At 31.8% G+C, this 20,919-nt stretch overlaps 2 protein-coding genes and 1 long non-coding RNA gene across 6 annotated transcripts; 2 read left to right on the top strand and 1 right to left on the bottom strand.

The window, feature by feature from the left end:
* Positions 1 to 53: 53 nt before the first annotated feature.
* LOC123703276 lies at positions 54 to 1,355 on the top strand. Its single transcript, XR_006752967.1, has 3 exons — positions 54 to 95; positions 553 to 747; positions 1,196 to 1,355. It is a non-coding gene; the product is annotated as an uncharacterized LOC123703276 (long non-coding RNA).
* A 580-nt stretch (positions 1,356 to 1,935) lies between these two features.
* LOC123705687 (TAR DNA-binding protein 43-like) lies at positions 1,936 to 4,925 on the top strand. Of its 2 annotated transcripts, XM_045654649.1 has the most exons (4): positions 1,936 to 3,417; positions 4,241 to 4,323; positions 4,497 to 4,730; positions 4,825 to 4,925. In XM_045654649.1, exon 1 carries the CDS (start codon positions 2,088 to 2,090, stop codon positions 3,414 to 3,416), a length of 1,329 nt encoding a protein of 442 aa, XP_045510605.1. In that variant the 5' UTR covers positions 1,936 to 2,087; the 3' UTR covers position 3,417; positions 4,241 to 4,323; positions 4,497 to 4,730; positions 4,825 to 4,925. The 2 variants fall into 2 exon arrangements, with proteins under 2 accessions (XP_045510605.1, XP_045510606.1); XM_045654650.1 differs by lacking the exon at positions 4,497 to 4,730.
* A 503-nt stretch (positions 4,926 to 5,428) lies between these two features.
* LOC123705678 lies at positions 5,429 to 19,878 on the bottom strand. Of its 3 annotated transcripts, XM_045654633.1 has the most exons (8): positions 19,533 to 19,878; positions 19,087 to 19,216; positions 18,113 to 18,343; positions 17,023 to 17,194; positions 9,702 to 9,922; positions 8,934 to 9,129; positions 8,237 to 8,584; positions 5,429 to 8,164 (listed from the first exon to the last, which is right to left on the bottom strand). In XM_045654633.1, exons 1-8 carry the CDS (start codon positions 19,876 to 19,878, stop codon positions 8,003 to 8,005), a joined length of 1,806 nt encoding a protein of 601 aa, XP_045510589.1. In that variant the 3' UTR covers positions 5,429 to 8,002. The 3 variants fall into 3 exon arrangements, with proteins under 3 accessions (XP_045510589.1, XP_045510587.1, XP_045510588.1); XM_045654631.1 differs by having other exon boundaries at positions 5,429 to 8,584; XM_045654632.1 differs by having other exon boundaries at positions 5,429 to 8,584; positions 17,023 to 17,191.
* Between the last annotated feature and the right edge of the window lie 1,041 nt (positions 19,879 to 20,919).

Below are 20,919 nucleotides of genomic sequence, written 5' to 3'. Positions count from 1 at the left end.
TGGTCAAGGACAAATAGTGGCATAATACCAAAGCGCAGTATTGTGGGATGTGGCTCCGGAAAGAATGAAAACTAGAAAAGTTTGTCTTTGCACCGGTATGTATACGTTTTGACTGAAATATTAGTTATTACTTTGCTGATTTACTTATTTTCATGTATATTGAATTGAGGAGTATTCACAGACTATGTTCAGTGTAAAATTGTTACCAAATATAGCTTTATTTTGTATATTTTCGTTCTAGTAAAATAATGAATTTGGGTGCTAGTGATGACTTATAATATCGACATCAGCAAAATGTTCGATGAAGACGTGCGTCTCCCAAGGCTGTGTCATTAATCTTAAGAATAGTTGCTTTGGTGAATACACTTCCAAAATAACAAATTAATTTTGCCAAGAGCAGCAGAAGGAAAAATAAAACACTTAAATTTACCTAATATGAATTTTAACTTAAGTAAGATTAATCGCTTTTATAGTAGGTACTTTAAAAATGTATTTATAAATAAGTCAGGTCAGGACTAAAATTATAATAACCTAAAAATTCATTTTTTGAAGGTTACCAAGAAGTGAAAATAGAAAAGGAGAATGGTTAGAAGCAATTGAAAATGAAAATATCAAGCCAAATGTAAAGGATATAATATCATAGTATGTTCCCTACATTTCCCCGAAATTGCTTTCAATAGAACAATGGATGTGATTAGTCTGCACGATGATGCTATACCAGTATGTCTGCCGCTGCATTCACACAGGGTGAGGTTTTTATCTGTAGACACGTGATGTCTTCCAATTTACTTTTGGTCTTTTTATTTAGATTTAGGGCTGTCATTTATAATCTAACGTTTCTCCTATTTTGAAGGAGGCCTGTGAACAAACTGAGATGGTTTTATATGATTTTTTTGAGTACAAACTTGGGTGATATTTGGTTGTTGAAATGTTATTGACTGAGGGAAAGTGCAATTTACTTTAAATACATGGGGTGTTTTAAGTTATTTTTCTATTCTTTATAAATTTATATTTATAAAGCATTTCAATGCCATAAAACCAAAAATATAAATTCAAGTTCCGCTATTGTAAGCCCTAATGTTGATATTAATTTCAAACCATCAGCATTGCCCTTTTAATTAAAATGTATTGCATTTTAGTTTAAATGTAAAGTGAACAATGCTAGTTAATGTAAACTGTGACATTTCATTTCCAGGTACCAGTTGAGCCTCAAATCCCGAACTCAAAAATGAACAGAGTGTATCTGAGTGCATTCCAGGCTACACAAAATAGTTTAGCTCTATAATTTTCTCTATTATTATATATTATTGTTTTTTTTGTCTATTATTTATAAATAAATAAATACAATTACTGTATATTGTGTTGTTCATCGTAATAAAATACTATTATATACCTATATTAGTATATATTATGTTGTTTCACTAAATTACATTCCTCAAAACTGAAATTACCAAATTGTAAGTCTACCGTAATCCTTATATCGAAGTCAAAATTGAACTGGATTTATCAAATTATACAGGGTTAGCTATCTTGTCCGGCGAGGTTGCTGGTGTTTTACAAGTAACCCTGTATAGGTGTTACCGTCACGAGCAGCCATCGTCATACTTAATTTTATTAATTGGCATTGTCATTTTTTCCATTTGTAATTTTACTTCTATGTTTTGTACAATAAAGTTAAAATAAATAAAAAAGAGTGTGTGTTTATGTACACGCGTTACAAGTTACGCGCCAAAAGAAGTATAACTTCAAAAAAAATATATTAATATTATTTTTATATCGATAAACATAATAATGTTTATCGATATATTCTCGGCACTAAACACCGCCATGTTTTGTTACAAGCAATATGGCGCCGGCCACACTTTTTTTGTAGGTATGTCACTTCCATGTGATTCCTTATTCATTGACCTAGGTACGCTGTACGCATTTACGCAATTGTCAAATGTCAATTGTGATTTGAACAATTGCCATTTTGTTGAAAGAACTCCTGTGCTGTCTCCTGTTTGCTCTTAATTAATCAGCGTAATCAAGAAGGCTTTACAGTCAATTTAATACATTATCAATTTAACATTTACTCTATTACAACCATGAGTAGCAAGAATAGTAATTATAATGAGGATTTGTTTGAATACATTAAAGTCAGTGAAGACGAGGATGACTCCAACGCCGTTGAAATACCGTGCGAGTTAAACGGGACTTTGTTATTATCCACATTAGTCGCTCAATTTCCAGGCGCTTGCGGGCTGAAATATCGCCATCATGAAAGCAAATGCATTCGCGGAATTCGGCTCAGCGAAGGAAAGCTTCATCCACCTTCAGAAGCAGGATGGGGAAAGCATCTATATATTTGTGTATTTCCCAAAGAAAATAAACGAAAGATGGAAGACGTGTCCCCCGAAAATTCTGCGGCTAAAACTAAGCGTTTAGAAAAAAAACTCATATGTTCTGACTTAATATGTCTCGGATTACCTTGGAAATCTACTGAAGAATCTATTAAACAATATTTTGAACAGTTTGGAGAAGTTGTAATGGTTCAATTGAAGAAAGATAAAAACGGAGCGTTCAAAGGTTTTGGTTTTATTAGATTTGCAACTTACGCCTCACAAATGAGAGCATTGGCTCAGAGACACAATATTGATGGAAGATGGGTTGATGTGCGTATACCTAATTCGAAAGAAGGAGTGGTTCCACAAATGCCTTGTAAAGTATTTGTTGGCAGATGTACTGAAGATATGACAGCTGATGATCTTAGAGAATATTTTTCAAAATTTGGTGAAGTTACTGATGTATTTGTTCCGCGTCCATTTAGAGCATTTGGCTTTGTAACATTCTTGGATCCTGAAGTAGCACAAAGTTTGTGTGGAGAGGATCACGTTATTAAAGGTGCCTCAGTTTCAGTCTCAAGTGCTGCACCAAAAATTAAAAGCAAAAATAATCCAAATTGGAAAGATGACTCTTATGGCTCTAGCAATTGGGAAGGAAGACCCAGCAGTGGATCAAGCAACACTGGTGGAGGTAGCACTATTGATTCTTTAAACATGCAGAACTTGGGAATCAACCCAAATGGTGGTGGACCACCAGCAAATTTTAATCTACCTATAAGTCTTGTTGCTGCTGCACTGAATCAGGCAGGGTGGGGAGGATTTTTAGGAGGTCCTAACAATTCAGGACCTAATAATTGGGGACAAAATGGTCCACCCCAAAGTGGCAATACAGGCAAAAATTGGAATAACAATGCAAACTGGAATCAAAATGGGCCCCCACCAGCATGGAACCAAGGTAACAATCCTAATTGGAATAGCAACAAAAATGGTAACTGGAACCAAGGCAATTGGTCAAATGGTCAAGGTTGGGGAGGTAATGGCTCAGGTCCCTCTGGATCTAACAGCGGCTGGAACAATAAGCCCCAGACGTGAGGTGAGACATCACTAGTAAAATCTCATGACTACTTTAGCTGAAGCAAAGGCATTATTTATAAGTTAAAATTATTTTTTGTTAGCTTTGAATTTATATTTCTAGTGATATAATTATTATCACTTTGTGGTAAAAAAAATATTTTAAAGTAAGGAATTTTGTAGTATGTAGTGGTAAGTTTGACCCAAAATTGTGCGTACATTGTGAAGTTGTGTGATGGGAGAGAAAAATAAAGGATGTGTACTATGAGATGGATGTTTTACTTATTTGACTGCAACATATCTTTGCATCAGAGAAGTATGTTTGACTATTTATAAAATTCTTTTGGAAAGGCTTATTTATTCTGGACTATTTATGAAGGAATACTTGAGTGTGAGTGTAGTCTAGAAAAGAACGGTAGAACATGGAGAAGATGCCTTGGTGTTTGGATGTGTGATATGCAATCATCATGAAGATCAAAATGGTACAAAATTTAAGCAGCTAATTTGATGTGGTGAGTGTGTTGTCTTGGTATGATACTGAATGTTTATACTAGTATGAATTGATTGTCAATCTTTATAATGAACATAATAATTTAATCACATGTTTCTTTTGAGGATCAATTCTTGTGAGTGATAAACTTTCTATAATTAAACGAACTTGACCTGTAACAGTGAATTCAAGATTTTAATTATGTGGGTATTTAAACATAAAAACCCTTAAACATAGAAAAACGATGATGCATGTAAAAGTACAATGTGTGTATATTTATGAAGCAATTATGTAAACAAAGTTAGTGTGACTCAATTTTTTTATTTGAATATTATTTAAAATAATTTATTTTCAGGCACATATTCGGATTATACATACAGTGGAAATCCCTTGTTAAAATAATCTTACAGCTGACATATTATTATGAAAATGTGCAAGGTAAATATTTAATTTTTTTTTCTCACTATTTCTCAGATAGGCTTGTTTGACCAAAAATAGTTATTATGTTACAGTCAATACTCATTGCTGGTCAAAGCGGATTTTGACTGCAAATATTAATCAAAAGTTTTTAATCACTGAAAGAAAAAGAATTAATAATATTTTTTTTTCAGCTGAAATTTGACAATACACAATTAACATGCAAGCAGGTTGTTGTATACTCTACGTAGTTTATTTCTGTTTGAGTGGGAAAAGCCCTTAAGTTTCTTCTGGCACTTGCCGGTTGCTGCCTCGGCACATTCGCTCAGCTCCTGCTTGCTGTTTCCAAGTATTATTTGTCTTTGTAACAGACAATTTATTATTTATGATATAGAATATGTATGCTTTTTCGAGGGAACTGGAAAAAGGTTACTAACATTAATCTTATGTTATAACTGTTACTGTAATAATTAATAATTATATAAAACAGACAAAGATAATCTGATTAATATTTAATTTTAGATACGATGTACGGCCCACGCAGCTTGGAGGAAGAACAATGGCTGCTGAAGCGAAATAAAAATCTGAAAATTATATTATTACTATAAACATGTTCTATCTAACCAGCAATTTTATTATCATCATCATTCATAGCTGAATAATACAATTTTTATCGTAGCCTTATCTCTTACAAGCTCGAGGATTTCGGATTTCGAAGTCTTAAATAGTTACCTATTTTTTACCCATACATAATTTGTGAGTTGGTGACTGGTGCAAAGCATAGAGGAAGGATGTATAACTGAGATAGAGTGGCTACTCTGTGGTAATAAGTGCATGTATGGAACGTGCTGCCATCTGCAACTTTGTAGGATAACTAATGCTTTAAAGGGGTATTTATATATATAGCTATGCAGTACGCATATCGACATTTAGCACCAGATATGGAGCGAAAGTATATTTACAAAAATATTACTAACACCAAGAAAAGCGTCGTTTTCGTGACAACACTCTTTTTGTGGCGTTAGTAATATTTTTGTAAACATACTCTCACTCCATAAGTTGCCTTGTAAGTTGAGTAAATAATAAATAAGTAATGAGGGCAACCAGGGGTGAGAATAAAAAACAATTTCTTTAGCGGTATTCACGTTTATTAAATTGAAATTGAGATTTATATACTATACAATTGCTAAAACCTCTAAAATCTGCTAAAACCAAAAGCTTTAGTTATTTCAGTGCAGTCACTGAAATAACTAACTCCGCTTTGCCGCGCTTCGCCGCTCTTTTGGTGTGAGTTGACCCTTAAACTCAAGATTATTTTTGTTTCAGACGAAACATAAAAATTGTATCATTGTTACCTCACTAGTAATTTTATTACATAAGGGCCCTTAGTAGCCAAAAAAAGTTAAATTTCGATCACGATCCGTATTTAAACAATTAAATACTGCACAGTATCTTCTTGCTTTTTTTTCGTTTTGTGTCCATCTTGTAATTATCGAGAAAGTCGAACGTGGTCGAACAAATAGCACGCGCGCGTGTCTATTTTCGCGTGGGGCAGCTTTGGCCAGATTAGCCCTTGCAGATTGGCCCACGCCTGTAGGTATATTTTTAATACCTATACGCGGAGATACACATGCCTGCCATAATTACCATTTCTACAAACATCAATGATATAATATGTATTCAATCATATGAGTTGTCTAAACGTTAGACAAGGACCATTTCCTTTTTGGGACCTCTCGCTCGGACCGTTTGTGGGTAGGTTTCACTTATAAGGAAAAAGCAACCGTAAGTATATAGTAATAGATCATATTTTATCATTTTAGGAAAGTTAAAACTGTACGTTGATTATTTTTTATAAGAATAATTAGGGCGTGATATCTATAATCAATATCGAATCCAAAAAATATAGTTATTAGAATTTTTGTCTGTATATACGTCCGGGCTAAACTTAAAAATATTGCATGATTACCTATACTTAAAATTTGGAACAGAGATAGCTTAAACCCTGAGAAAGGACAAAGGATAGGTTTTATTGATGAAGCCGTTGAAATAGAAAAATAATAATAAAGTATAGTAGAAAGGTACAACAAACAAGTATGTTTGTGAATTTAAAGATTTCGACTTAACTATGAAGATGAATAAAAAATATTTTTTTAATAAATCGTTTATTTACATATCAATGTTTTAGAGTATGAAAATCACAACTAAAGTTCGGCCACGGATATTGAAGTTATAAAACAAATGATCAGACTAATTACGTAGGGACTAATTTTTTATCACCACTTATGGTATATCACAGCAAGCATTTATAAAAATATTATAATGGCCACAAATCTTTCATACATTGCAGTTACACCCTCACTTCGATCCTTTCAGCTTGAACTACGTACCAAAACATTACGCAGGTACAGTGCATAAACTAAGAAATTATGTTCAAAACATATTAAAAAGATAATTGACCAGATTTTCAAGGAGATCATTCTAATGCTGAGATTTGACAGCATTCAAGCTGTGATTAATTCTTAGTAAACAATAATTATAAATCTACACTCCATATTTACACCTCTCAAAATCTCTAAGAAATGAGATCCTTCCTCATTCTATTTTAACAATAACATAAGTATGGACAAATTTTATAATAAGTTTAATACATATTTTTGAAAGATTGTATCTTTAGCCTTTAATCATTTTATCACGTCAATATAATATTTGGTTAAGTACCTACTAATGAAAGATTAAAATATCGTACTTGAAAAGAGGATCGTATACTCAACTCTTTTTTTAAGTTACATCATATTAATATCATATTACATTGATTAAATAATTAATACAATTTTACAATTATTGTGTATACCCTTTTCAACTACAAATTTTGTTTGATCAAAATTATGACATACCTACCTATTTATATAAATTTACAAGCATTTCACACTTCGTATTGGATAGATACAATATACACAAAAATATTGTGTTACATTGATAAAACTTATATCTTTACATTAACATAAATTCTTAATGTTTAGTCGGTGAGAATATTGTTTGTTGAAACCCTATCTATTAATGACTGTTAATTTAATGTCTAGGTTATTTTCATTATAAATATACATACATAATTAAAACAAAGTTAACAAAAAGTCTTTTATCGGTGGAATATAATAAGCAAGTATAAATTTCGTTTTTATATATGCTATATTACGTAAAATAATTTCATCACAGGTTTTGTAGTTGTGTAAGGAACTCCTAGATCAAAAAATACACCTAACAGATCTAAGAAGGAACTATTTTGTTATCGCTCTAATATCATAATTAACGTCTGAGGTTTAATAATTATAAAATGTGGTTAATGCATAAAACTCAACATTTTATGTCAAAAAATAAATACAGAGCATGGAATAAATATGTACAATACTATATTATATCCAATCATTGGATATAACAACAATATTATATCCAATTGGGAAGACGTTTTGAAGCTTTTATTGTTTCACTGTTCCAGCAATTCCGATCTATTAAAATTAAACAATAATTTTTCAAATATTCATTTACAATTTGCAGTATGATCTATTTTATTAGTTAACAGAGCATTCAAACGGGGCAAATATGAAAAGTATGGAATGTATGATGGAATCCACTCTGGATTTAAAAATATTTATCACTTTCAATTGATCAAATTTTGGAGGTTACTTTTATGAGGAACTAACTAAACTTTAACCTTCTTTGCCGGCCGAAGAGCATAGTTTAATGTGACTTGTCGTTTTGTAGCTGCACGCCGAGGCTGACGTCTCCCGTTCCACTCCGCATCCATTTTGCACGCTAACTCATAATCTCGCTTCTCTTGTTGTATTAGTTTTTCGATTCTTAGCTGCTCTTGTAAAATATGTTTAACATCACAATCCTCCAAAGGACTAGATAAATTCTTTACAGCTAGACTTACCTTATTGTTATTTATTGATTCAGCACGAATTGGAGGGCTACAGGTGTCTTTCTTTGAATACTTCTTGCTTCCGCTTCTTAGTCTCGCTTTTCTCTCTGAAGACACTTTACGTTCATTCATTTTTTTTTTCGGTGTTGTTTCATTATCAACTTTAGAAATACTACCCATGGACCTAGTACGTCTTAGAAATGTCTCGGTATTATCAGTGAGCTTGTTAATATCATCATGATTGTTTCTTGTAGAAGCATTCCTTTCTCTTTTAAATGATAATGACTGAACTGCAGTCAGACTTACAGGTGCTGAGCGTTTTAGCTTTGACCTCATGGTACAAGAATTTTTCTCTGAAACCTATGAAAGAACAAAACGACACATACTGTGATATATTGATAAAGTAAATATTACAGTTTTTAGTACTGGCTTTGAAATTATTGTAGACCATACTCAATGAGTAGACTATTGCAATAAATTATATGCATATGTATCTATCATTTTTAATTTTTTTGAGTATATATATATATTTAAACAAATGTTAGGTATCTGTAGGTAATTAGAAAAATTATAAATTATTGAAGATCATTAAGAAAATACTAAAAATGAAATATATAATAATACAATGGTTATATTGTATGGAGATTTAATAAAATTATAAAAAAAAGAATTGCTTAGGAAAATTTCCTATAACAAACACAAAACATACCTTTTTTGCCTGCAATATACTGAGAGCAATTACAAATGCAGAAGGCAATTTATTTTCCAACGAAAATTTTCTCAGGTGACAGAGACTTTCTATGTACTGATCCCTGCTTGGTGGGCTGTGTTTTGTAGGTATTTTTATATCTTTATCTACTCGTAGGGTGGGAACGCGTAGAGGCAGGCCTCGATTGGTCATGAAGCTAAAAATGGATCAATTTAATTAGCTTTCTTGAATGCCGCCCCAATCTTAGAATCATAACAATCATTGTACTTTTAAAGTAAATTTATGTGACTGCAAAATTGTAAACACCGATAGAATATAATCTATACAGCGAGATTGTAATTTTTATAAAATTTGTGATCCGTAACAAATTGCTCACAATAAATAACCCACAGAAATAACTCATTATTTTTCGGCGGATAATAATCTATCGAAAATTGGGCATTCGATGAAACGCAATTCGCGCGCAATTGGTCGAACAGATTGATAGGGTTTGGTTAGGTTCTTTATTTTTACTAAGCTGCATGAATTCGCAATCTATACCTTATACTAATATATCACTTATCTTAGCATTTCTAAGCTGATGGCCTCACATAACGGCCTGCTCCGTAACGGTTTTTACAATTTTGCGGTGACATATTCATTACAAAATATACTATCTACATATATCCATACATTCAAATAAAAACTTTGTATCCCATTCTACGAACATTTAATTTCATTGCCGAATTTCAACTACTGGATGACATCAAATTTTTAATGATTACTCACCTAGTTGGTGTTGTGCCTTCAATAGGTTTAAAATAACATAATTCTTGTTGCATTGAGTCAACACTATCAGTTTCTAAATTCCTATTTTCTAAAACATTGGACTTGTGCTGGAGAATTCCTGTAGCAGGTAGGGGTAGTGATACAAGTAGGGACTGTAAGCCATTTTTAGTTTTAACTGGATGCTTTTCATTGCATTTTTCTTTATTTGTATAGTCATCTTTCTAAAATAAATGATTTATTAAATGAAAAGGTTACAACTTCTGTACATACCAAAAGCATGCCCCACAAAATTTTGGCAGCAACACTCATCACAAAATTCATTATACTAGTACAGTCCCCAATTGAAATAAAATTCATTTCCGTGGGACTCACCTCCTTCATACGGACTACTGATATCTACTTCATCGGCATGTTTTTATGAACACAAAAAGTGCGGTAATCACTTTCTAGGGGTATGGAGGGGGGAGCTATGACGTAGCAAAGGTGGCCGTCGGGCCATTCTATTGTGCGGTATATCTAGATAACTACTGGACCGATTTACTTAAAAAGGGTCTCAATTGAAAGATAATTAAATAAAAAGATTATTTGATTCCTATGATTCATTAATGTAAAACTAGTACCAAGTGAAATATTTTCATAGATCAACATTTTATGAAATAATTTTTTTTTTTATGTAAAAATCTCGGTAACCGTTAGAATTATGAGAATTTAGCTTATTAAAAAACATATAGCTACTTTTATCACCTTTCTAATGAACCTTCAATAATGACAATCGAGCAATAAACAACGGAACTACAGCCTATTAATTGAGCGTCGGTAGCGCCGAATTAGCCCTTTGTTGGTATGAATCATCTTGAAATTATAATAAAATCGTAGGAAAGTTAAAACTGTAAATTGAATATTTATTTAAAAGAATACTTGGGGTGTGATCTACAATAGATACCGAAGCCAAAATTACAGTTTTTAGAATTTTTGTCTGTTTGTCTTTCTGTATGTCCAGGCTAAACTAAAAAAAGTACTGTATAGATTTACTTCAAATTTGGAACAGATATGAGGAAGGTCATAGGGTAGGTTTTATCCCGGAAAACCTACGGAAACGGGAACTATGCGGGTGTTTATTTGACTATGCGGGCGAAGCCGCTGGCGGAAAGCTGTGTAAAATAATACAACTTCTGAATAAATAGTACGTGCAATTTTAATTAAAAAAAAAATTCCTGATATTTATGTGAGCAGAAACGTATTACATAGATAGTATTTTCAGTGTTTTTTCTTAGTTGATCAGCATAATAAATAGCATAGGACAGCGCACTTTATTTGGATATTAATAATAATGGTTTTTAGTAAACTCAACAGAAGGCTAAAAATTAATAAAAAATGTTTTTTATCTAATTATCATCGTCATTATTATGATCAATATCTTCTACAACTTCTACAATAAACATTTGTATCCGACGTGGCATATCCCTTCCAAGCACTTTTGTTTCATGTCACTACATACACAACGAGATAAACGGCAACCAGCTATACATTGACATGATAATATTATCACTTCAATAAATTGACTTTACTGATGAAGTAATTGGCAACAGTTTCTTGTCCTCGACCTTTCAGCTAGAGTCTATGGTTTCAGGAAGCGTGGCTCTTGCTACGTTTGCATTCTGTCAATAAAATGCCTGGAAGGTGGCTCTTTTTGTGTTCAGAAAAACATGCCGATTAAGTAGATATCAGTCGTCCGTATGACGGAGGTGAGTCCCACGAAAATCGTTATTTGAAGACTTTTTTACAAATGGGTCTCACACTATACAGTATATACTACGTAAAAATAGTGTGAAGTAGGTGCTAAAACTATTTAATGGCACATTGATATGCAAAAGTTCGTCGTCCCAGCTCTACAGTAGAAAAGTCTCAATGTAGGAGGCTACGAATATTCGATTAAAAAAAGTTTGAGCAGGAACATGACAAATGTTGTAAAACCTTGGATTAATCAACTTACATATTATGTGTCAGAATAACCAGAAACAATTTTATTTCTCTAAAAGAAGGTCCATGAAAAAACTAATATGAATTGAAGGAAAAAAAGCTTAGTTTATTTTAGTTAGGAGGCCTGCACTGAATTTGTTTGCAAAAAAAAAAACAATTTTAATATATTTAATGAGTTTGTATAACATTGTGTTTTAAAATAATTTTGAGTGTTTGAATGTAAAAATTCAAACATTTATCAGTATTGTACTCTTCTGAAATTCATATCTACTTCAAAACTCAATATTATATTTAATATTTTACTAATGGTCTAAGAGCCCGTGGGAGATCGTCCTTTACCGATCTGATAACCAGATGAGACATATTTTTTATTAAATATTTTTATAAACAAATATGCCTATAATTGCTTGCCTATCGAAAAGTGGTCATGGCTATTTTTTTACAGTACTTTAAGTACGATTTTTCGCAGGCAAGTATATATGACTGATTTTTAAATAAAATAATCTAAAATTTGAGAAAACTTTCGATAAGTTATATCATCACTCAATCGATGGAGTCACCTATTTGGACTTACCTGTTTACACCTGCTTGCCAGGTGAAATGAGTAGGCAAGCATACCTAGGCATATTCTGTGTACCTATCAAAAACTATGATTAACCCCTCAGCTGTCGCGGCGCGCCGCCTCAAAAAGGTGCTGTCTGTCGGGCAAATTCGAGCTTTCGGCGCTGATTTGCCGATTTTTTTCGATATTAAAATTTGTGATATAAACTTTAACCTGTGAGACTCTTGTAAATTTTGATGCTAACTAGATAACCAAACTTTATATTAGTTACCTTACTTACTCCCTGGCATGCTTATTTTACTTATTAGAAGCATTTTTACCCACACATTTTGAATAAATGTTACATTGTAAAGAAAAATACTCATAAAAAAATAATATCAAGGTATTTTAGATTTTTATTTTTGTATTTTCATACTAGAATAGGCAATCTTTTGAGTGAATATAACAAAAACATAGGTTTATTTAATAAAAATTCGAGAAAGTTGATTATGAATATCATCGTTTACGCATGAGCATAAGCGGGCGCGATCTCCAATCATGTTCATACAAATACAGACTTTACAGGGTGCTCCAAAATGACAACATTTCAAAATTTTTTGCTACTTGTTTTTATTTTTATTTTAATCAAAACTAGATAAAAACTAACAGTAATTTTTACTTTTTGGAAATATTTAGGTTTTTATTAATGTTTAAAAATCGTCTTATTCCTAAATGACGTTATTCTTATAGTGGGCTTTGTTCTAACGTCTGTATGTATAACGTCTCCACATGTCTAATTTATTTTCTCTTAAAATTTGCATTTAAGAAAATATTTTTTGTGGTAACAATAGCATTATGAAGAAATGCTTTTTTTTCTTTCATGCTCTTAATTATTATCAATACATATAATAAATCTGTAGAAGGGTCAATTCTGTACATTGAAAATATTGAAAATATTAATAGCAGGGGGTGTTACTGGATCGATACCAAGCCCAAATATGTGATTAAAAAAATTATTGTCTGTCTGTCTGTCTGTATGTGAAGGCATCACGTGAAAACTAAGGTTTCGGTTTCGATGAAACTTGGTATAATTATACCTTATTATCCTGGGCGTAAAATAGGATACTTTTTATCCCGGAAAAATACGTAGAAAAAAATCTTAATTTTTTCCGTGCGGACGGAGTCGCGGGCGGAAGCTAGTAATCGTATAATATGAAATTTTGTCCAACTACAAATCGAAAGGCACTGTATCCATTCAGAAAAATGTCTAAGCTGTACAAATGTCAAATCTACATTTAAATATACCATAACTTAATTATAAACCGTTACATTTAATTTATAAATCAAAAATTTACGGAAATTTGAGTTAGAAACATTTTTTTATAAAATACAGCTTATGTAAAGGATAAAAATCAATAAACTTAAAGATTCAGAATAAATAAACAATTACATATAAATGATATCATACATCTATGTTATACTTATATATAGTACAGAGATACATACTTAAAAAAATATCAATCATCTAACGGATTGAAATAATAGGTAAGTACTTAAATAAATTTTATTTAACTGATAGCACTTTAAAAAATTGTTATGAAGCTTTGTGTCTGTACTATTTATACACTCATGTGGTTGTAATGTGTGATGTTGACGCCAACATTGGCCAATTAATAGGAATATTTGCAACTTAGCACAAATAACGTCGAACAGAACGAACTTGTTCATTATTTCTTGTAATATATCGAACACAACGACCGCCTTGAGACGACGATTTATTACCACGAGGTTCCACTTGAATTTGATCAGGAAAGTGATGAAAGCTATCCAATCTAGTTTTTATTTTACTTCAATACATGCAGTATTTCCAAGCATATTGCAATTAAAATATAAACTAATCGGTAAAATTGTATTAAAATCGGTTCAGTAGTTTAGTCCTAACTACTAAGTCCGTAGTACACAAACGCCATGGAACTTAAAAATATTTTGATTGGAATAAAATAAAACGTAATGTGTAGAATTTCATGAAGAATCCTGGTATCAGGAATTAAAAGCTGCAAATTCCCAGACACTGATCGTGTAAGTATTATTATCTGTTCATTTGACAAAGTATACAGAGTTATATTTTCTTGATTTCAAATACTGTTACGTCCTATTGTTAAAGTAAGCCTTGGAGTGTCTTGTCTTCCATTGCCACAAGGATCGTTGTTCCATTTGAATTCTCTTTTATTGATACTCAAATGCTTACGAATCGGAAAAAGGTAATCCTATCAAATAGTTACTTAGATATTTTTATCTTCAAATGAAAATTAAAATATCAAGGTGGAAGTTTATTTAGGGTTACCTAACAAATAAGTAATTATTGATTATGTAGAAAACTACATCAAGTAGACAGCAATGTGATATCTTCAAATAAAAAAATTGCATTCTTCTTCTGGGTAATAGAAGCAGTTTTGACACCAAAAATACAATAATTGTTATCGCTAGTCATTTACAAAATGAGAGGATAGATTTATATTTTCAGGCGTACTGCAAATGATGCATTTAATTCGTTTTATTAAATCTGTAATGTTCCAAGGCTATTTAAAGTCATGAATGCAAAAAAAATAATCGTCTTCAGACAGCGATCTACATCTATAACGTTCTGCCTACGAATGTACTACATATAGTACATAAGAATAAAAAACTCGCACACCGAGGGCTCCGAACAAACCAATTTTTTATTATGTTGTAACTATAAAATTTTATGATTTTCGAAATTATTCCTCAATCTGCGCTATAAGAGCTTATTTTACCCCAATTTCAAAACTCTACGTACACGGGAAGTACCCTGTAGGTGTCGATTCCCTTGCTAATGTCGAAATTTGCGAAAATTTGCAGCATAAACGGCTGTATCTTTTGATTGCGTTGGTTTATAAGTTTGATTTTTTCGCAGCTTCAATCGACTCAAGTAATCAATATAAATTTCAGTTAAATGTCACATTACGCGCTCCTTATAAAATGGGTCTTGACAGACAGACAGACAGACAGATGGGCAGATGGGATGGACAGACGTAATCTTATTAGGGTTCTGGACCCTTAAAAACCAAACCCTTTGGGATGCAGCCGTTAATACTGCAATTTTTAGCAAATTTTGACATTTGCAAGGCAATGAAAACCGACAGGGTACTTCCCAAGTACATAAAATCTTTAAATTTGGTAAAAAGCAATGTTTTATAAAAACAGATATAAGAATAATTGCAAAGAACATGATTTTTTAATTGCCATTTACAAAAAAAAAGTACTTAATAATTTCAACTTTCAACTAATATGAACGCCTACGTGTATTAACTTGATATTCACATTTAAAACTCAGATTTACAATTTAAAAGATACCTACAGCATAATAAAAAAAATAACTTTGTACGAAGCCCTCGGTGCGCGAGTCCGACTCGCACTTGGCCGGCTTTTTATTTTTTCTGAAACTTAAGGTTCCCCAATAAATAATAATATGTTGTATTTGTATGAAGGTAAGAATATGTACAATTAAAGTGTTAAATTTCTTTTTGAGTTTGTCCTACACAAATTACATAGTATCACTTTGTCCTATATATAGGTCATAGTGAAAACCATTGTTCCCTTGTTCATTGTTGTTTGTAGGTTTTTTTACTATTTTTCCAGCATATATACACTTTTAACCATAATATACTAAAACTAAAAGAATTAAGAAAGAAAATGTGTCTCTGGAATTTTTTCGTAAGCAGGTTACGGACTATAATATTTGTAGTTGATTATGTATATCGTTTTTAACCTGAGGACAATTATAAATACCACAAAAACGATACCTTTCAATATAAACAAAACATATTATCATGTACATTTTATTTTGTATGAAAATGAAAAATTTAATTGAAGACGAAATCTAAAAAAAAGTGACGTTGAATTTGTGAACATCCTGTATGCGGATTTTACGGGGAAATTATTGTCGGTTTTGATTTGAAAACGAAATATCTCTAAAATGGAACACAGTATCAAATTTTGAATTATATCATTAAAATCTTCATAAAATTTCTCGTAAAATGATGTAAAGAACAAATACAATATGTAAAAAAAAAATATGATTTACCAGGGGTCAAAAACTAAGCAACGTACAGTTAAGTGATAGATACATATTTGAAACCATTATTTATGGTATAATTGTTGGTAATTTTCATTATTTCGGCACATAAACATTAGGTTATATAGTCAATAATAATTAAAAGACCAATAAATAATTACCGTTTTTCAACTTTCCGCAAAATTTTACATTTTGTAAAACTTTAAAAGTTAAAAGTTACTCGACTAAAGTATGACATAATTACTGTTATATTTCGAATATTTATCGGTCAAATTATTATTGGATGGACTTTAAATATTCAGTAATTCATAAGCTATCATCTAAATAGTCGTTTATGCAGATTTGAACTATATTTGCGTTACAATGAGCCAATTTCCAACCGGCGGTGATTTGGCACAGATCTGTGCCCCGACAGACTACGGGTACAAAATTTTTGGCACAGATCTGTGTTCCGACAGACGAGGGTTTAAAATAAATTTCATTGGGTTATCAAAAGTATGAAGGTGATGAAAAAAAGTCGATAAAAGGTAATTTAATTAAAAATAGCCATGACCACTTTTCGATAGGCAAGCAATTATAGGCATATTTGTTAATAAAAAATATGTCTCATCTGGTTATCAGATTTGTGAAGGACGATCTCCCATGGGCTCTCCTACAATAATAAAAATGTCTGAATGTAAAAAAAAAATATTAGTTTTATTTACCTTTATTGTGCAATTTTTTCCATTTTCTTTATTCCAAACATCTTTAGGTCTTTTTTCTAAGCAATCATTAGTGGATTTGTGAACTTCAGTTGAAGTCTTGTTTGATGATTTTGCTGATGGTTCTTTTAATACTGATTCGTCAGTACTTGTATCATCAGTTATTATTGAACTACTGAAAACATGAGGCAAATTATTATAAATCTGTATCATCATAATCATAATCCATAACCATTCACCATAAATAAAAATTAAATACATAGAAATCATTATCTTAAGGGCCGATTTTTCAATCCTTGGTTAAAATTTATCCGTGCAATAAAGTATTACACAAACATTTTATAATGTCACCTGTAAACTGTTATATATGACCTGCAGGCCTACACTAAGACAGCTTGTATCGTAGGCCTGCAACCTTTCCTGATTGCAAATAAGGTAAGTGGTGCATCGTAACTCAAACAATTTTGAAAATAACCTCAAAAATTAAAATAAAGATTTCTCTGTAATTACATGTTTCCGCATGAAAAGCCGGTAATGAATGTTTCGGGGCATCATTATCGAGCGATAAAAATTAAAATCGCGTCAAAATTCGTGCTGCAACTTTCTAAAATGTGTGACTAATAATATTATTTTATATTCCACATTTCACACTATTGAATCAATAATAATTAATCAAGAAGAATAAAAGTAGATAGATCTATACAAGTCTTTGATTACCTATATATTTATTATTTCGTTAAAGTGTAAGTGATGTAGTAGTATATTTAGAAATATTTTGTGTACTGATCGTGTAGTTTGGAACGTAAACGCAAGCTTCCGCATTACAAAGTATACGCGATCAGTACGCAAAATTCGTGTATATATTGTAATCACAGACTTAAAAATAGCATTACAATATATACACAAGCAGTTTCCTATGGTTGCGTTCTGGCTATGTATAGATTGGAAAGACGCTACATGACAAAAATAAATTGAATTGATTTACTTCGTAATCATTATATCTTAATGCTAACAAGTTTTAAATGTTTAACCCTTCTGCTTAAATGAAATGTAAAATGTCTTAAATATTCATTAAAAGAAAAATATTGCTTACTTCGTTGAAGGTGTCTTTAGTTTAGATAAATAACTATCAATAGTCAAAGATTTCAGTCTGGATCTATTAGTTGAAACTTTAGTAATTTTCTTTTTTATAGTTTTAGATTGTGTTACATTTTGCTGTTCACAGTGCTGCTGTTGCTCTTGTAATTTTTTTGCTAGCATTTCATCATGTTTGAGACTTTCTAAATACTTTTTATGAGCTTCTTCCTCTTCTTCTTTAAGTTTCCTTAAAACATAAAGACCATTATTACACAATTATTATTTTTTTACAAAAATCTATAAACCCACTGCAAATTCTTAGAACTAAACGAAATTTAAAGGAGACCACATAGCACATACCAAATTTCAAATAAAAAAAGAATTGTCAAAATGAATTCACAAAATCAAAATTACTAAGGAAAAGAAAGTAAATTGAGAACTTCCTCCTTTTTTAAATTTGTTGATAACCATAGGGCTGGTATAGATATGGCGGAACGCAATGCAGAACATTGTTTACCTGACTTCAAAAAAAGGAGAAGGTAATTTAAACCAAAATATTTTTGTTAAGTCACTCAAAATGGAATACAAGCTAAACCAACCAAAGTCAATTTATTTTGATGCTTTAGTAGTGAGTTTATTGTTGAATCAAGTGACATTATATGGAGTTTACACTGTATTTGCGTGAAAGTAACATACATACACATACATCCATCCTCATAATATTAGTAGGAAGGATAGGATTACTAACAACAATAATTGAGAGTAAGTTGTATTTTGGAAATTAGTAATCAAAGGTGCAATGCTATTTGTGACTAAGTTGTACATTTATTTGTATTGTAAAAGCATTATGGGAGATATCTGCTGGGCATATTTAAAATTATTTATTATAAACAACTTCGCATGGCTGAATAATTAGCTATTATTTCTATTTTAATGAATAATATATATGAATAAAATATTATAATTTTGACAAACAATGCCATGGCTTACTTTATTAATACTACTGTCTCTTGTATTTGTTTCTGTTCAAGTTTTAACCTCTCGGCACGTAAACGTTGCAATTCTGCTTCATACTCAGATCTTATTTCTCCAGGCTTGCTTAAGCGTGGCAATTTGATTTCTGAAAAGTAAGATAAGTTTAAAGTAAAAACCAAGTTTTATTTGGCTATTAGTAATTTCTATATTATTTCTATATAATATATTTCTATACTAATATTATAAAGCTGAAGAGTTTGTTTGAACGCGCTAATCTCAGGAACTACTGGTTCGATTTGAAAAATTATTTCAGTGTTAGTTAGCCCATTCATCGAGGCAGGCTATAGGCTATATATCATCACGCTAAGACCAACAGGAGCGGAGCCACGCAGGTGAAACCGCGGAGAGCAGCTAGTGGATAATATTTTAATAAAGATATCATTGAGGTTCCTTTTTTTTACCTGGGGACAGGCCTTGGATATCCTCTCCCTTTACTTTTTTGTCGACTTCTTCGGGGAATTTGTTTTGGATGAAGTTCCACAATTTACTATTCACCAAACTTTTTTGTTTTGTAGCTGTTCGGACCCAGGAACCAATTCGTAAGCGACAAAGTGGACAACACAAAGCATTATTTTCAATGCTACCATTAAAACAACGTTGGCAAAAGTCGTGATAACATGGTAATGTTACAGGCTCAATAAGAATTGACTGACAAATCGAACATATTACATCCCTAATTTCCAATTTTTCTAGTATTAATAATTTATTTTCATTCCTACACAACCGCTTCTTTGACTTGGCCGCCATTTTTGACGTTGTTTTCCTTTTTCATATTGGCAGATGGCTGTGTAGACGTAGAGTTCATTTTACCGATTTTCAATTTTGAATTACATTAATTTGACTTTTTAATTTTCATTTAATTTTTATATAATAAACAGTGAATAAACATAATTTATTCATAAAATAAAAGTATATATAACGACATTCAGTTGAATACTTGAATGTTTCGTATTCAGTGATAATTTATATTATAAAAAATGTCACAATGTGTGTGTGTAGTGTGTACTAGTGCTGTGTACTAGTGTACACACGTAAGAAGTGAAAATTCTTTATGACCTTATTTTTCAAAAAAATAATTTACTATATGCAACTTTACAGAAATACGTCGAATCACACGTGGTAGGGATAAGAAAGCGTAACGAAAAAAAGTTACACTAAAATTTTTCCAACCCCGATAAAGAAGTTTCACTTCAAAAAATGTGTGCGTGTACTTCTTTATGACCTCATTTTTCAAAAAATAATTTACTATATACAATACTAGCTTACCGCACGCCCGCGGCTTCGCCTGCTTTCTCTAAAACGATTTGAGATGAAAACTATCCTATCTCTCAAGTTGGATCGAACTGCACATGGTGTGCGAATTTTATTATAATCGATTAATTATTAGTGGTTTAGGAGTCCATTGAGAACAAACATTGTGAAACGAGATTTATATATATTAAGATTACAGAAATACGTTAGTCTAACACGCTCGTCGCTTCGCTCCTCGCTACCTATTTCAATATTTACATCAGCCGCTGCTGCAACTCGCTCACTTCGCTCGCTCGGCTCGTGCGGTAGTTCAAAAGTTAACCAAAGATGCTCGTCGCTTCGCTCCTCGCTACCTATTTGAATATTTACGCCGCCGGCCACTGCCGCGACTGGCTCGCTTCGCTCGCTCCGCTCGTGCGGTAGTTCAAAAGTTAACCTAAAACGCTCGTCGCCTTAGCTCGTCGCTATAAGGATAAGAAAAAGATGGCGCGTAACGGATAAATGTCACGCGTAATGAAAAAATGTTACCTACACGGT

This window comes from Colias croceus, chromosome 2, assembly GCF_905220415.1.
Source record: "Colias croceus chromosome 2, ilColCroc2.1".
NCBI lineage: Eukaryota > Metazoa > Arthropoda > Insecta > Lepidoptera > Pieridae > Colias > Colias croceus.
The sequence above is the reverse complement of the archived record's forward strand: the minus strand, read 5'-3'. Positions and strand labels throughout refer to the sequence as shown.

Coding starts and splice junctions, on each gene's coding strand:
- LOC123705678 (XM_045654631.1), bottom strand. CDS start 19,878: ATGGCGGCCAAGTCAAAGAAGCGGTTGTGTAGGAATGAAAATAAATTA. Junction 18,344..19,086: donor GAGACAGTAGTATTAATAAA/GTAAGCCATGGC, acceptor TTATGTTTTAAG/GAAACTTAAAGAAGAAGAGG. Junction 9,130..9,701: donor GAAGGCACAACACCAACTAG/GTGAGTAATCAT, acceptor ATCCATTTTTAG/CTTCATGACCAATCGAGGCC.
- LOC123705687 (XM_045654650.1), top strand. CDS start 2,088: ATGAGTAGCAAGAATAGTAATTATAATGAGGATTTGTTTGAATACATT.